The 16,927-nt window shown below is 36.3% G+C and overlaps 2 protein-coding genes across 4 annotated transcripts; both read right to left on the reverse strand.

Moving 5' to 3' along the window:
- Positions 1–1,092: 1,092 nt before the first annotated feature.
- anks3 (ankyrin repeat and sterile alpha motif domain containing 3) lies at positions 1,093–12,429 on the reverse strand. The gene is made up of 16 exons (XM_048174549.1): positions 12,183–12,429; positions 11,645–11,829; positions 9,792–9,990; positions 9,559–9,680; positions 8,489–8,570; positions 7,979–8,096; positions 7,760–7,897; positions 5,639–5,764; positions 5,434–5,546; positions 5,211–5,351; positions 4,983–5,107; positions 4,383–4,524; positions 3,376–3,598; positions 2,658–2,717; positions 2,488–2,583; positions 1,093–1,920 (listed from the first exon to the last, which is right to left on the reverse strand). Exons 2-15 carry the CDS (start codon positions 11,821–11,823, stop codon positions 2,501–2,503), a joined length of 1,851 nt encoding a protein of 616 aa, XP_048030506.1. The 5' UTR covers positions 11,824–11,829; positions 12,183–12,429; the 3' UTR covers positions 1,093–1,920; positions 2,488–2,500.
- Positions 12,430–12,761: 332 nt separating this feature from the next.
- On the reverse strand, positions 12,762–16,917 carry lg22h8orf33 (linkage group 22 C8orf33 homolog). Of its 3 annotated transcripts, none has more exons than XM_048174551.1 (6): positions 16,725–16,917; positions 16,294–16,360; positions 15,940–16,166; positions 14,667–14,757; positions 14,195–14,341; positions 12,762–13,161 (listed from the first exon to the last, which is right to left on the reverse strand). In XM_048174551.1, exons 2-6 carry the CDS (start codon positions 16,316–16,318, stop codon positions 12,938–12,940), a joined length of 714 nt encoding a protein of 237 aa, XP_048030508.1. In that variant the 5' UTR covers positions 16,319–16,360; positions 16,725–16,917; the 3' UTR covers positions 12,762–12,937. The 3 variants fall into 3 exon arrangements, with proteins under 3 accessions (XP_048030508.1, XP_048030509.1, XP_048030507.1); XM_048174552.1 differs by lacking the exon at positions 16,725–16,917 and adding an exon at positions 16,478–16,557; XM_048174550.1 differs by lacking the exon at positions 16,725–16,917 and having other exon boundaries at positions 16,294–16,533.
- Positions 16,918–16,927: the final 10 nt, after the last annotated feature.

Genomic DNA, 16,927 nt, shown 5'->3' on the forward strand with positions numbered 1-16,927 from the left:
TTATACATTTGTAGATGTTTTAATTAGACAGTAGAAAAGAATAATAGTAGTTATTAAGAGCTCTTATTGGCCTGTTTAGCTTGAGCCATGGAACAGAGAAACAAGCCTTGAAAATTGATAAAAAACACATGTTATACAGACACTATATATTTAATCTTATTAGATGATTAGTTAATTGCATTTGATTGATTTTACTTTCAATAAAACTTTTGCAATACATTTGTAAAAGGGTATTTTTTAATGCATGTTTGGCCTGAGTTTTGTTGCATTTGCACTAAGGAGTCCACTAGGGGTCACCGTGAGACGGGTGTCAGATTGTTTCGAAGCCTCGACACATTACGGCACATTTGCTTCAACTGCTTCAGTGTTTCACGAAGCCTCGATCTGCCCATCACTATGTTTCGAGTGAATAGCTATTGGAATCGATCTAATCTAACAGTGAATTTAACTGACGAAGTCAATATAGCGGAATAAAAACAAGGCCTAGTCTTTTTCACAGCAACTTCAAAGGAAGCAAAACAATGTTGTCGAAACTAGCGCTGGATACCTGAGGTAATGTTACGTTACACTGTTTTGCTAGCCTGGCATAATGATCTCATCGTTACTTCTAATTTATTCCGAGGGTATACTATGACCTATTATTTTCATATATCAATTTTCTTTAAAGTATCCATGAAATGGGGTTTGACTTGTCAAACAGTGGTGGCTTTTTCTAGACTTCGGAGATTAACTTCTCCGCAATGTCGTCCGCCATTTTAAATACGCGCGAGCCCTTAAATTAGAATTGATTCTGATTGGCTGTCAGTGTTTTATCGTTCAGTAGCTGGAAAAAAATTGTTTTTGGAAAAATATTGTTATAGATGTGACGTGGACAGTGCTATTCTTTTATATTTAGTACGATTTTTAGAACTATTTCTCTATCGTTATCGTTATCTTTATAGTTATCGTTCTTGGTGTGAACGGGTCTTTAGTGTCCAAATACAGGACTGGCGTCCACTCCTCAGACGTTTAGTGTCTGTTTTGGCTCAAGTAAGTGCCTTCTCTTTGTCTTCCAAACAGTTTGATGCTCATGCAAAGACTATGCAATATGTCTTACAGATTTAAATGCTTTATTTCCAGACTTTAAAAGACTCGATTTATGTACATTTATGTGACATAATTACACAACAGACTTTGTTTTCATAATTGAGAAATGTTGACAAGCTGATTTACATTAAAAAAAGATAATATAAAATTGATATTTTTACACATTTTATGACTTTTATAATATAAAACTGACAGTAGCTCCAACAATAAGACCATAAACCTGGATGTGCAGCTCAGGTCACAAATGGCCTTATTCATGAAACACCAGCAGAATGAATTTCTATGTACATTTTTGTATTTGAACTGAATATGGCAGGTTTTGGCAAACAAGGCCCGATAAGTGGATTTAGAGCATACATAGGATTTAAGACAATAAGAGTACAGATATCTGAGGTTTGATTTTTAAAAAAAAGACTTATAAGTCTTTAAATAGACATAAAACAAATCTAATCAGAGGTTTGATTGGTTGTACAGCAATAAAGAGTAGCTGTGCTTGCAGTGTCCACACATGTATTTCTGTGTTATTCACACTGAATTCCTGACGGGCAGTTCAATTTCTCCGGCTCCGCCCTGTCCGACACAGCTCTGTCTGCGATTGGTCAGTTCTCATGATGCAGTCATGTACCATGTGACTTGAGCACAGGTGACAGATTCTCTTCACCTGCTTGTCATGTTTGGCCACCCTGCCATCAACTTTGCTCCTCGTTCGGCCCGTCATCTCCATCTGAACTCATGTCATACTGGACCGACACGAGATCTCCTCTCTGGCCCGTCCCTGCGGCCGTTTGTGTGTTCAGGGTGATCTTTCACCCTCCGTCAGTAAAAGCGAGTGTCCTGCAAGGATAAACAGATCAATTAGATATCAGAAATCAGTAAGATGTTTTTAAAAGAAGTCTCTTCTGCTCACTAAGGCTGCATTTATTTGATCAAAAACAGTAAAATTGTGAAATATTACAATCTAAAAGAACCTAGTTTCCTATTTGAATATATTGTAAAATGTAATTTATTCCTGTGATGTAAAGCTGAATTTTCAGCATCATTACTCCAGTCTTCAGTGTCACATGATCCTTCAGAAATCATTCTAATATGATGATTTGCCGCGCAAGAAACATTTATTATTCTTATCAATGTTGAAAACCGTTTCTTAGATAAATAGAAAGTTAAAAAGAACAGCATTTATTTGAAATGGAAATCTTTTGTAATGTTATAAATGTCTTTACTGTAACTTTTGATCAACTTAATTTCTTAGTAGTTTTTATTTCTTAATCTTGTAGGATACTGTAATCTGTTTTGAATACTGTCAAAACAGTTTGTGTACACAAATAGACTTCCATTGTTTTACTTCATAGAAATGTTTATGTACACATAATGAGGCTTTGTGTGTGTGCGAGAGAAACCGACCCATTGACAGCCACTAGGATTCTTCCCAGTTGTGCGAGCTTTTCTCTGAAGCGCTCAGATGCTGGAGACTGTGAAGGACTTCCTTCAGACTGTCAGCTGGACAGAGACGCACAATATGAATTTACACGTCCATGAGAAGGAAGCATTATACACACACGCAGAAGTCTTACCGAGCTCCGCCATATGAGAGTCCATGTTAGACAGCAGCTGAGAGCATGTGAACCCGTCGCCTACAGCACACAAACATCACAGCAGCTGTTAATATAACTGAGGTTTGACAGATAAACGCATCAAAACAGCCTGAAATACTTCTGTTATACTGTTTTAATCCACAGCTCAACAGTTGTGCACAAAAATGCCATTCTAATCTCTATTGAAAAACTGATGACACAACTTTCAAGAAGGACCAAGCGTGAGATTTATATAGCAAGTGATAATATATGCTTCTGTGGTTTGGAGCTAATATTGTGCATCCAATTTATTATTTTTATTTTATTTTTTTTGAAAGAAAAAACATGACGTTTTTCCCTTTTTTTAAATTTGCAAAATAATTAACTAAAAAAAGTTTCAAGCAAAACTCATGCAGGCAATTACAAAATATATCAATAATATATTTATAAATAATTTAATTAATTATTTTTTTTATATAAATAAATAAATAGCAAAAAAAATTAAGGTTTTGACAAAATTATAAGTAATTTTGCATGCAAATTTTCTTAGTTGGTGTGATTTCAACAACATTAATATAGTTGTGTTTACATTGCATTATTCGCAATGCATTCAGGGAATGAATTAGAGAATTTCCTCTTGTACATAGATTTATAGCTTAGTTCTTTTTCAGATTTTTTGCATTTTATGCAAATCAAATCATTGGCAGGTTCTGCACACCTTTCCCCGCCGCTCGACCGTCTTCCTGCGCGAGCTGCGTGTGTGTGTTGCGAAGAGCGTGTAGTTTTCCACTCAGTGCCTGAACGCGTTTGGTGTTCTCCTGCAGCTCTGCCTGAACGCTCTTCCACGCCATCTTCTCCTCCATCAAACATCCCTCCATCACGGCACGCAGCTCCTTCTCCTGAGACACCTGAGCCTGTAGAGACTCCACCTCCACACAACGCTACACACACACACACACACACACACACATTTACAAGCTGAAACAGGAAGTAAAGAAAAGCTTAGAAGAACCACACAATAACTACAGCAAACTTGCAGTTATCATGTGGTCAATTTATTGCAATGTTTGCCACAAATTGTTGCCAGAACAGCGTTTTTTTACAACTTCAATTTTATACATGGCAACCTTTGATCTCAAAGTGTTTTAATGGACACATTTTATAGCATGCTGTTTGTTTTATTGTGACCTGTTACACAACTAAATGAATATAAAGTACAGATTTTATTAGTTTAAAGGCAGTTAAAACCTTATGAACAATATGGTTATATAACAAGAAGCGACCTGAATTAACAATTATAACATTACTTTGTGAAATAGGTTTAGAAGGTCAGCAAGTGCACTACAAGACAGAAGCTTGTTACTCTGCGTACATTCAAAGACACACAACCTCCATTTTTTTTAGACACATTGTTGATGTTACAGTGTTATTAAATAATAGCAAGCTAGGTGCAAATTACAAGATGATTCTAATTCTCTTATATATATATATATATATATATATATATATATATAAAACACACACACATTTTAATATATAAATATATATATATATATATATATATATATATATATATATATATATATATATATATATATTTATTTATTTATTTATCTATGTAAAAATATTTTAAAAAATGTATTATTTTATTTCAGTTCTATTTCAATTAATGAAAACTATTTTTAGTTATAGTTAGCAATAACAATGGATTAAGTGAATCAGTACCTTATGAAGCTGAATGGCCATTTCCTGCATCTCAGCCTCCAGTTGGTCGGCGTACGCCTGCTCTAACGCATCACTGGGTGGCCGGGTGTTACTATGCCAACGGGCTATTGCTGATGTCATCTTCCTCTTAGGACCAAATAAACTATGAAGAGAAAAGCAGTAAAGTACAATAAAACTAGTAAAGTACAATAAAATAAAATAAAATTGAATTTTAATACAATAAAATTATATTTAATAAAACTAAATAAGATACATTTTAGTACATTGCAATGCATTTTTAATAACGTTCAAAAAAAGGGGATGCATTTTAAATCAATAAATGAAGTTATTTTTAATACAACTAAATCAGATACAATTTTAATCAAATAATTTTTAATGAAATGAAAAATACAAAATTCAATAAAATCAAATACATTTTAATACATTAAAAAATCAATAGTGAAGTTCAATCAATCAAATTAATTTCCATCCATCCATTCTCTAAACCGACTGTCCCATGTAGGATCATGGGGATACTGGAGCCTATTTCAGCATCTCAGGATAAAATAAAATAATAAATAAATTAAATAAAAAATGCGGAATCTGTGAAGAGAGACTCACGTGATGCCAACTTCCTTGAGGTCGTTCTCAGTAAGTGTGAGGAAGATTCTCAGGTCAATGTCTTGCTCCTCCAGCAGGGGGAGGTACTTACTGAACCCGATCTGCTCCAGAAACTCTGCCAGATCCTGTGACACATACACACACTTTACTGGTGCATCTGAGGTCAGGAACACATCGCTATATGACACCAACATGGAAGAGACTAGAAGAATATGCAAACACACACACCTTGGGTCCAGTGTATGAAGGAGGAGGTCCAGAGGAAGACGGCGCCTCACGGTAACCTGTGCTGTTATAAGGACTCCTGCCTTTGGAATGCTGGAGCTTGTTGGATCGACGTGGACAACTCCTCTTTGCTTGATCCGAATCCTGCAAACATGAATGAGACATTAGGTGAACAGTTTGCCGGAGATGTTTGCAGTGAGCTACAGTGATGCATGATGGTTTGGACCTCATTGCTTTCCAGCGACGCCTCCCTGCTGAGTCCGAGGAGATGAGACAAACCTTCACTGCTGCTGCTGCTGCTCCTCATGGTGGGCATGTCATTATCGAAGAACAGCTCATCTACATACACAATGGAAACAGAATCGCATTATATCACATGATTTTAGTGGATGCATCGGTGAGAATGATTGACATCTTGCTGAACAGCTCACCTCTACTGCTATTGCTCTGGCCGTCGAGCTCATTGATGGGGGAAGTGACGTCACGATTGCAGATTCCCTCGCTCTGATCGCCAACGCCCTGGAAGGTCATGTATCCGGGTGGAGCCGCGGGAACCTCTGCAATGAAAGAACATTTGTAAAGTACGGAGCCCCACACATGACATGCAAGAGAAAAAAATCCCTCGATTTATAAATCGTTAGCATGATTTACTATTTTGTTCCTTCGATTTACTAAATCACACGGGCGCTTTACTATTTCATTCCCTCGATTTGCTAAATCGCACAGAAGATTTACTATTTCGTTCCCTCAATTTTCTAAATCGCGCAAACGATTTACTATTTCTTTCCTTTGATTTGCTAAGTCACGCGGACGATTTACTATTTCGTTCCCTCAATTTGCTAAATTGCACAGACAATTGACTATTTCTTTCCCTCAATTTGCTAAATCGTGCGGACGATTTACTATTTCATTCCCTCAATTTGCTAAATCGTGCAGACAATTTACTATTTATTTCCTTTGATTTGCTAAGTCGCGCAGACACTTTACTATTTCGTTCCCTCAATTTGCTAAATTGCACAGACGATTTACTATTTCTTTCCTTTGATTTGCTAAGTCACGTGGACGATTTACTATTTCGTTCCCTCAATTTGCTAAATCGCGCAAACGATTTACTATTTCTTTCCTTTGATTTGCTAAGTCACGCGGACGATTTACTATTTCGTTCCCTCAATTTGCTAAATTGCACAGACGATTTACTATTTCTTTGCTTTGATTTGCTAAGTCACGCGGACGATTTACTATTTCATTCCCTCAATTTGCTAAATCGCGCAAACGATTTACTATTTCTTTCCTTTGATTTGCTAAGTCATGCGGACGATTTACTATTTCGTTCCCTCAATTTGCTAAATTGCACAGACAATTTACTATTTCTTTCCTTTGATTTGCTAAGTCGCGCAGACACTTTACTATTTCGTTCCCTCAATTTGCTAAATTGCGCAAACGATTTACTATTTCTTTCCTTTGATTTGCTAAGTCATGTGGACGATTTACTATTTCGTTCCCTCAATTTGCGAAATCGCGCAGACGATTTACTATTTCTTTCCTTTGATTTGCTAAGTCGCGCAGACACTTTACTATTTCATTCCCTCAATTTGCTAAATTGCGCAGACGATTTACTACTTTTTTCTCTCGATTTGCTAAATCATGCAGACAATTTACTATTTAATTCCCACAATTTGCGAAATCGCGCAGACAATTTACTATTTAGTTCCCTCGAAGTGCTAAATCGCGCAGACGATTACCTATTTAGTTCCCTCAATTTATAAATCATGTGCAGGATTTACTATTTCATTCCCTTGATTTGCTAAATTGCGCAGACAATTTGCTATTTATTTCCTTTGATTTGTTGTTGCGCGGACGATTTACTATTTAGTTCCCTCAATTTACTAAATCACAGAGACAATTTACTATTTCTTTCCTTTGATTTGCTAAGTCGCGCAGACACTTTACTATTTCGTTCCCTCAATTTGCTAAATTGCGCAGACGATTTACTATTTCTTTCTTTTGATTTGCTAAGTCGTGTAGACACTTTACTATTTCGTTCCCTCAATTTGCTAAATTGCGCAGACGATTTACTATTTCTTTCTTTTGATTTGCTAAGTCATGCAGACAATTTACTATTTCGTAACCTCGATTTGCTAAATTGCGCAGACAATTTACTATTTCTTTCCTTTGATTTGCTAAGTCGTGTAGACAATTTACTATTTCGTTCCCTCGATTTGCTAAATCGTGCAGACGTAAATTGTGCACACGATTTAGCCTACTATTTTTTTCCTTCATGTCATGTGTGTGGCTCAGAACAAAAGTTTGCAGTGACACTGAAGACTGGAGTAATGATGCTGAAAATTCAGCTTTGATCACAGAAATAAATTACATTTTAACATAAATAGAAAACTATTATTTTACATTTTAATAATATTTCTCAGTATTACAGTTTTTACTGTAATTTTGATTAAATAAATGCAGCCTTGGTGAGCAGAAGAGACTTCTTTCAAAAACAAAAAAATATTACAGACCCCAAACTTTTGCACACATCTATATCGTGCGAGTACCTTGTTTGGAGCCAACTCTGAAGCGAGCGATAGCTTGAGGGCCATCGTGAATGCTGGGTCCTCTGGTTCTAGTGCGAGCTGAACGGACTCTAGGGCTCGAACTTTCTTCTTCAGAGGAGCTCAACTCCTCATACAGAGCTACACAGAGAGATAAGTTGTGTTATTCTCCGCATGTATGATAAAAAAGGAAAATTACAAATGCTGAGGTGTGTGACTGACATGATTTGGCTCTCATAACGTGCATGTCGATGAGGCTGGCGATTTTGGTGTGTCCATACAACATAGCCAGAGCTCTCGCCGTTTCTCCCTTAATGTTCCTCTCCTCCGTTCGTACACCCTGAATCCAACACAGAATCAAAAATACTGAAAACATATGTGCGTTTATTATATTAATATTAGGGGTGTAAATATATGCTCTTACATCATTTAGTACAGACTCATAATTGAATTGTTGTGAGGCATCATGAAAGAAGAAATTCAGTCACAAATGATTCAGTCACAGTTTGATTTGATTTTATTTCAATGTTTTTAAAACTATGCAAAGAATAATTAGAGAGACAACTCATACTAAAAACAAATTTTACATCTGGAAATAGGTCTTGATTATCAATTTTCGTAATGGATGCATTGAGTTTTCTTTGTCAGATTGATGCACATCCAAAATTAGTATAAATAATCTCTGATTTTTCATTTGGAATATATCACATTTAATAGTAAAGTCACACTTGCATGGTTGAGGAGGTACTGAACGATGATTTCATGGCCAGACGCTGCAGCTTCCATGAGCGGCGTAAATCCTGACAGCGGCTCTCTGTGAGGACAGAGGTCAAAGATTTAATGACTCTCAAAAAGGACATGTGTTTACTGAGAGTTATGAATTGTTAATGTATGAACTGTAAGTGTTTGGCATGGTAATGGATATGACAATGTTGATATGTTTGGTCTTGGCAGAATAGATCTGCTACATACACGACACGCTGCTGTGAGCAAGTAACCCTATGCAGATCTATACAGGTGGAGCTGGGGAAGGTGAAGGGTTTCTGAAAGTGCACTACAACTGCTATAGCAAATGCTGACCAAGTATTTGATGGTTGAGCAGCGAGCTCATTGGCTACTAATACAGGAGGAACCGATCAGCTGTGCCCTATAGAGAATGATGTGATTGCAAGCCGACTGAGTTGAAGACTTTTCATCCTGCGCCATCTAGAGTTTCATTACAGAACTTTGTATTGTTGTAAATGCAGCAAATCAGCATATTAGAATGATTTCTGAAGGATCATGTGACACTGAAGACTGGAGTAATGATGCTGAAAATTTTGTTACATTTTAAAATATATTCAATAATATTTCACAATAATACTGTTTTTACTGTATTTTTTGATCAAATAAATGTTGTCTTGGTGAGCAGAAGAGACTTCTTTCAAAACATTAACAAATCTAAATTATTCCAAACTTTTGACAGCCAGTGTCGGATAATTTCACAAATAAAAAATATTTTGCATTTTTAATCCAATTTGGTGTAAAAATGTCTAAATGTTTCAGATGGCTTCAGATAAGAAAGGCCAAGAATAGGTCAATTAATTCACCATATAGGAACTGGAAGGTCAATGTCTAGGGCACATTGCATTGTGGGATTGAAAAATGTCCCATGCATACAGAAAATGTGCATATTGTGCAAATTATGCAAACTGCAAAAACAGTATTGCCTGCTATTCTGAAAGAAGGAGAGTATAAGAATGTTTGAGATGAACATTATATTTGCTTGTAGGCTTGTATTAATGAATGCAAATGTTACTCACTTGACATTTGCATTGGCGTGATTCTCTAATAAGAATTTGACCATCTGCTGATGTCCAGTAGCTGTGCTATGCAACAAAGCCGTCCATCCACGCACATCCTTACATTCGAGCTGCGCTCCTTGCTGTACAGAGAGAAAGTTTCATCCAGTATTGTACAGTGACTGCTGGCTCTTAGTCTTTTGAGAACGAAACTGCACAAGTCACTATTATCAAATTCTTAACGTGAATCTCACCTGCAGAAGGAAGTAGGCGATGCTCTCGTTACCACAGCTGGCGGCGAGCATCAGGGGTGTGAGTCCTTTAGACGTGGTGGTGTTGACGCTGACGCCCGTCTCCAGCAGCAGGTTAGCGATGCTATCGTGACCGATATACGCAGCGTACATCAGAGGTGTCCAACCACCAATGTTCTTCCCATCCAAATCCACGTCTCCCCTGAAATAACATTTGGATTATAGAAAGTGGAGATTTTCTAAATAATTTTTTGTTGCATTTGGTAACGTTTGGTAAATGAGTCATCAAGTATCAGGAAAACCTTATTAGGGCAAATTTTAAAGTGTGGCATCTGAGACATGATAACAGTGCATTGTTTGTGTGCATACTGTATAGATTCTGAATAACAGCTGTAATGTTAGTATTAACATTAATGTCAACATTCTAGGAACAATTTTTTAGGTTTAGTTTAGTTTCTTTAATATCAATTAAATATTTCAATTAAAGTCGGCATGAAATGGAAGCTGTGATAGTCTTTTCTTCACTATTGTGACGTATATCTATGGAATCTTGTTTGCGTTGTGGAATAAAATTTTTTTTAAAAGATAAATGCGACTTTTTTCCCCTCACATTTGTGACTTTACATCTCACAATTCTGACTTTTTTCTCTCGCAATTGTGAGATTATATCTTGCAATTGACCCTTCGTTGGGAGTTTGATTGACAAGCGATCTAACCAATCATATCACCGAATCCGCCATTTTGTCCGACAAAGTAGTCAGGAGTTTAACCTCAGTGGACTTGAACTTGAAAAATGGTGTGTACTGACGTCTTTCCGCATTTGAAACAACATTCCTTCTTATGTTCATTCATGTTTATTTGATGCTATAAATGAACTAGTAGGAAGAGCGATCTGTCACAACACATTAAAGAGGCACAAAACGGTTTTTATTGTTAAATTATTCAATTTGAAAGCTGGGACTTTGTTTAATATCATAAGTAGCCTGCTTTGTCGATGTGTTGTCAGTGTCCTCTTTTCTCCACAGTGTATTTTTTACTCTGTGTGGCGTGACAGCGCCATGACTTGTCGAACAAAGCATCAGTAACTAAGGGGGGCGGGTCTTTGCGAAAGGGTCAATTCTGACTTCTTTTCTCAGAATTGTGATATAAACTCGAAATTGTGAGTTATAAAGTCAAATTATGAGTTTATATCTCACAATTCTGAGAAAAGAAGTCAATTGCGAGAAAAAAAAAATCTGAATTGAGAGATTAAAAAGTCGAAATTACCTTTTTAATTTTTATTCATTGGCAGAAACAAGCTATATCCGAGTGAAATGGCTTCTCGAATGAGAGAAAATGTAGGGCGGGGCTTGATTTTGTCAGTGGAGAATTGATTGGATGGTTATGGTTTGCTATTGGTGGATCTCATGTGAGAGACGGGTTGCCCCGCCCTCGCGCCAGTAAACACGTCATGCTGCAAGAGGGAGGGGAACTTATTTGATTAAATATTAAGAGGGCACATGATTTACCAAAATAATGCGATGTGCACTGATAAGTCATTAATAATAAATACTGCAATGTTGCATAAAAAGAATAGTCATTTTTGATTTCATGGTAACTTTAAAATATGGTAACAGTGGATTTATCTATTATGCATTGTTTGTATGCACTGTACAGATTATGAATAACAGCCTAATGTTAGTATTAACAGTAATATCAACGTTTTTTCTTTTACAACCAAAAACTAACGTTCACGGAACGTTCTTAGAATCAGATCTATTTCTTTTAAATCTATTTCTTCATGCACACTGGACTAAAACATGTCAAACACGGTTAGCTGGGTAACATGCATGACCAGCAAACGTATTCCATCTTACCTGCGGATGCATTCGGCCACCACATCATACTGTCCGATAGAGCAGGCGGTGTGAAGATCCAGCGGCACGTTCAGCTCCTCCGGGCCGATCAGAGCATCTCCACCGTCCGCCAGCCACACGGACAGACTCGCGCCTAACTGATCCGACTCACTGCTGGCCTCGTCGCTCAGTTCAGACATCCTCCTCTGCAAATGAGGTTTGATATTTACAGTATATGTATATATGTTATTACTTATTATATCTCTCCCCAAATAATTTGCAGCTTATTTAGTGCAACTATATTCCGTTATCTAGTCTCAGACATTTAAAGGGCTTTTGTCCGTGCATCAATTCAACTCATGCAGTTATGCTATCTCATACTCATATCCATAATAATAGTATGTTTATAGCATGGTTATTATGACGCTGAAAGTTAGTTACCAGAGATTAAACCAAACTTTAAATATGGAAATGTCTTTTTTTTTTTTACAACAGTTAAAGTCATAAACGCATAACTCAGCAATTAAGTAAAGCACCCGACTACTAAAAGCTTACAAACCTTGAAATAATTCAAACTTTGCAATTCAAAGTTTTGTTCAGAAATCGCAACAGCAGCGGCAACTCAAAGGAAGTTTTGTGTTTCAGCCGGGGAGTGTTGTTGAATATGTCGTAGGGGGCAATCAGGGATTTGTAGTCTTTGGTTTGTTTCCCATAATACAGTATGAACGGCAAGTGCGCAATGTAGAACTACATATCCCATGATGCTCTGCTCCAGCACTGATATGTTACGTGCCTGACGACTTCAAACAGCAACATTTTTGCAAATTAAACTGCAAATTAATTTTGCACATAAAAGTAAAGGTTTGTTTTTTAGGAAAAGCGTTGACTTGTGGTGAAATAATTGGCTTAAATTAACTGAGAAATAAGCTTTAACTAATTAATAAACATTTCTAATGTAAGTCTTTTAAATACGTTGCCATAGCATCGCTTACATTACATCGTCAACACCATAGACATTATGATAAACAATCGTTAATAACAAATAAATAACAATTAATAATAACAAATATTATAATGTCCACCGCTGCCACCAATATAATAGTATTTGTTAAAGAAAAAAGGTACACACACATATATATATAGGTTGTATTCTCTTTAATTGCATTTTTTTCTATTGAAATATGATCAACAATATTGTATTCTTAATGAAATGCATAAAGAATGTATAGCAAAATTATGCAATAGAAGTATGTAATACTTGACCACACGTCTACTTAAGGCACAGATCCTGCTGGTTGATGTTAATGTGTACAGTCACAAATTGAAGTTGAAGCAAAACTCTTCATGTGTTTTAGTGAAAACAAAAGGTTTTGTGTCGTCATCAGTCTGTGTGTGTTCATTTGTCTCCCGGGGCCCTTGCAGAGTGTGCGTCTCTTGAGATTTATCTGTTTTGTCTGTGGGTGGTGTGTTCCTCTCAGCTCGACGGTGGAACACTGGTTTGCACTCAGAGACAGTGGTGACCCGGGCAGAGGTCATTGCTATGGAGACAGAGACAGCAATTTTATTTCATACTGTCAGAATATAAGGCGTCAGGGGTTTTGAGGGGGCCACAAAGGAGTGCAAGGGGTCAGTGAATAAGTTTAGGGAAAGAAACAGTGGAAAAAGTGGAAAATTTAATTAAAAAAATAAATAAATAAATAAATAAAATTAATTTAAAAATACATTTAAAATAACTGAAAAATGATTAAAATAAATAAAAAATGGTGAGAGCCAGGTTTAAAATAAATATTTCTTTATACATGAAAATATATGGGTCCTATACACAAAAATATAGAGTGCAACAGTGCCTGCCCCCTTTTTTAGTGGAAATATTTTCTTACTCATTTTTTTCCATATTTAAAGAGTTATAAGTCATGAAACAAGCCAATCAGCTTTGATTTGAAGCTAAAAGGGGATATGAAAATCAGACAAAAAGACAAAAGTACAAGACAGTGTATTTAACAACTTCAGTGAGGGAAAGAACTACAATCCCATGAAGCATTGCAAACAGCACAATCAAAGTGAAAACAATGGAGAAATAAACTACTTATTTACAAATGTTTATTATATGTATAAATATAATATATTTTAAGTTTATTGCAAAATATGCATATACATACAGTATATACAAAGTATTTTGAAAGTGTAGTGAGATTGACTCGATTACATTATTCGCAGTGCTTCATGGAAGTGGGCGGAGCTAAAGAGCTATTGTTGATTGGTGTAATTTTCTGTACAGCATCATGGGTAATGTAGTTTTTCACCAGGAATTCCACTGTTAAACACGATTATTTTTGAATAAAAGGCTGAAATAATGCAAGCTAATGGCTTCAGTAGAAGCAAATATCATCGATTAACAACCTTGTAGCTCAAAGTAGGTCTGTCTTTAAAGGTTTATTATTTCCTTAAGGAGAAAATGAATGGAGTTTTTACTTCCGGAACCCGACTGCTGCACACTATTTGGAGCTCCATTTGTGGCATGTAAAAGATTGAAAACCCCTGTTGTAAATCACACACAAAAAGATGCCTTACCTGATTGTATGAGTTTGAACTGTCTGGCTTTTTCCTCTTCCATCTTCTTCCTGTAGTCTCCTGAGACCGCTCGCATTACCTGCCTCTTCTTCACCAAGGGAGCTTTGGAGCTGCGTAAAGTCTTCAGAGCACTTCTTGCTTCTTCCCCTAAACGTAGACATATAGCCATGTCAAAATTACCGCACGATTTTAACTTGTAAAAAGCGTTCACATCCTTGTAGACCATGTGACTGCTGTACCACCTGACTGCTGCAGATTAATTTAGGCGTTGATAGTGGTGCCATAGGAATGTATAATTCCCAGTCTGAGGACGTGAACATCTCAGAGTAGAACGTCACATGTTGTCATGTCGAAATTACAGTAATTACAGCAAGGCGTAAATGCAGCATAAGTATAGAGAGAAGTCCAGTTTGTCCAGAGTTTGTGTAAACTATATATACAGATGTTGTAATTGTTGTGTTGTCAAACTCACTTTGTTTGCTGGATGATTTTTGAGTTCTCAGGCCCAGCTCGAGCTGTTCGATGCACCAGTCCAGCTCTCGGTTCAGCTGCTCATCAGGAGTCTAAAACACACGGTTGTTGAGTCAACTCATTTATTTGTCTTTGCCACAACTTATACATGCAAACACAATGATTAATAATGTATATATGAAGTATATGTAATAGGGGTGTAACGGTAGACGTATTTTAAATGAACCATTTCGGTACAGGCCCTTTGATGCAGTGCACGTGTGTACCTAAGCACTGCAACATAGCCTAACCACCAATAATCGCAATAAGCTCTGCGTTTTGTTACTTTCGATAAGAAACAAAGTGTCATCCTTCAAATTCTGTCCACAAAATCATGAAATTCAAACAGACAATTTCATTTTGACGCTCTTTGATGTAGCGTGACAGATCACTGTACAGGCGCCTCAGTTCAACCGGCAGGGCGATCATCTCTTCCTCTTTAATACTAGTTACAGAATAAACATGAATGAACATCTGAAGGTATGTTGAAAGATACAGTACAACTTACTGAAATGGTCATATCTCTTGTAATCGCTCAATCAGTGTTTCAACGGCGGAAAGACATCAATGAAAGCTTGTTGTAAACAGTATGTCATGTAGCATTTACCTCAGAAAAGCCATTCAGTGTCCAAAGTTTGTTAGTTCGCTAGAGAAATGAACTCTTTCACTTAATATATGCACTGTATTAGCCTATATAATCATTATATTTCACTTAACCTTTTAGTGATGTCTTTATTATTTAATGTATGTTTATATAAATCTGTCATGAAAATGACAGCCACTGTGTAGAAACGATTATATTTCAACAACAAATTGGAGTAAAAACATTTAGACGTTAATGCAAACACTGACTTATGTGCAGCTTACATGTTTGCATACAATTTGTTATTTGAGTGTTGATTATTTTATCTAAAAATAAAAAGCAATTGAATTTAATTTTGAATTTATAACCTTTAATATTATAGTAGCATATTGTTCAAGTAAGGGCTCCCTACATAGTTTATAGCATTAGCAAAGATCATTTTTTTATCCTTAAGAAACTTTTAGTTATAATTTAATATATTTAAAGACAAAAACAGTTCAGCAATTTAAAAGCAATTTAATGTTTAGTTTTCTCCCCACCGTACCGAACCGTGACTTCAAAACCGAGGTATGTACATTTTATATATATTTTCTATACAGTACTTGAAAATTATTGTGTACATGCTCAATTGTAAAAGTATGCATGTGCTTACTAATTCTGTGGTCTCTTGTTTAGATGTTTCCTCAGCTGTGCTTTTTATCCCTTTCCGCTGAGTGTCTTTTCCATCACCTGCTTTCTTCTTCTTCTTCTTGGGTTTTTTAGCATTGGTGGGAGCCTCAGAGTTTTGGGCAGCTGTTTTGGGGTGCAGAACTGTGTCAGTTTCTGCCTCTTCACTCTGACCATCCGTGCTTTTTTCATTTCCCAGCATTCTGGGAGTTCCTGGAAAGCATCAACAAATTGAGAGCATTCATCTGGATGTTACTAATCCATAATTAAATTAAATATAAAAAGTCTGCAAAACTACACGTATATTATTCACCTAGAATGGTTTGTAGGGAAATCTTACCTGCTCCAGTTGATTCCTCTGTCATACCTGGAGTTTTATTCTTCTGAAAACCAAATACGCGCGTAGTCTGTATAAAAACGATCACATGTCAAGAGTGCAGCACTTAGGAAAAAATCAAAAATAAAACAGAAATGTGATAGAGTCAGTTATGTGTATGATTTTTAAATGTACAAATTTCATCTACTCATGTGTGAACATCCTATATCTCTGTGCACCAATCAAAGGGTTCCGCCGATAACAAATATGCCACACTAAAGGTTCCTACTGCAGCGTATTATAATTTACCCTCCGTAAGCAATGGTAAAACACAAATAATGCACTAAAAAGTTGTATTTTGTTTCTTCATTGTTTTCAGTGCAACGATTGTTGCAATAATGTAGTATCAATAATATTTTGTATTAGCTATTATTAAAAGGAACCGTTATTCTTACACGACGGTTATGTAATCGACACCAAACAGATTCAGGACTTGAAATGGAAAGATTTTTAACACCGATGTTTCACAAAGATTGCTAATAAAACAGTCATAAAGGCAGTTAACCGTTTAAACAAAGTGATTCAACTGTAGAAACCGAGCGGCTTTAACAATTGCATCAAAACCGCGCTATAACTATTATAAATACTAAAGAAGGGT

This window comes from Megalobrama amblycephala, linkage group LG22 (assembly GCF_018812025.1).
Source record: "Megalobrama amblycephala isolate DHTTF-2021 linkage group LG22, ASM1881202v1, whole genome shotgun sequence".
Lineage (NCBI taxonomy): Eukaryota > Metazoa > Chordata > Actinopteri > Cypriniformes > Xenocyprididae > Megalobrama > Megalobrama amblycephala.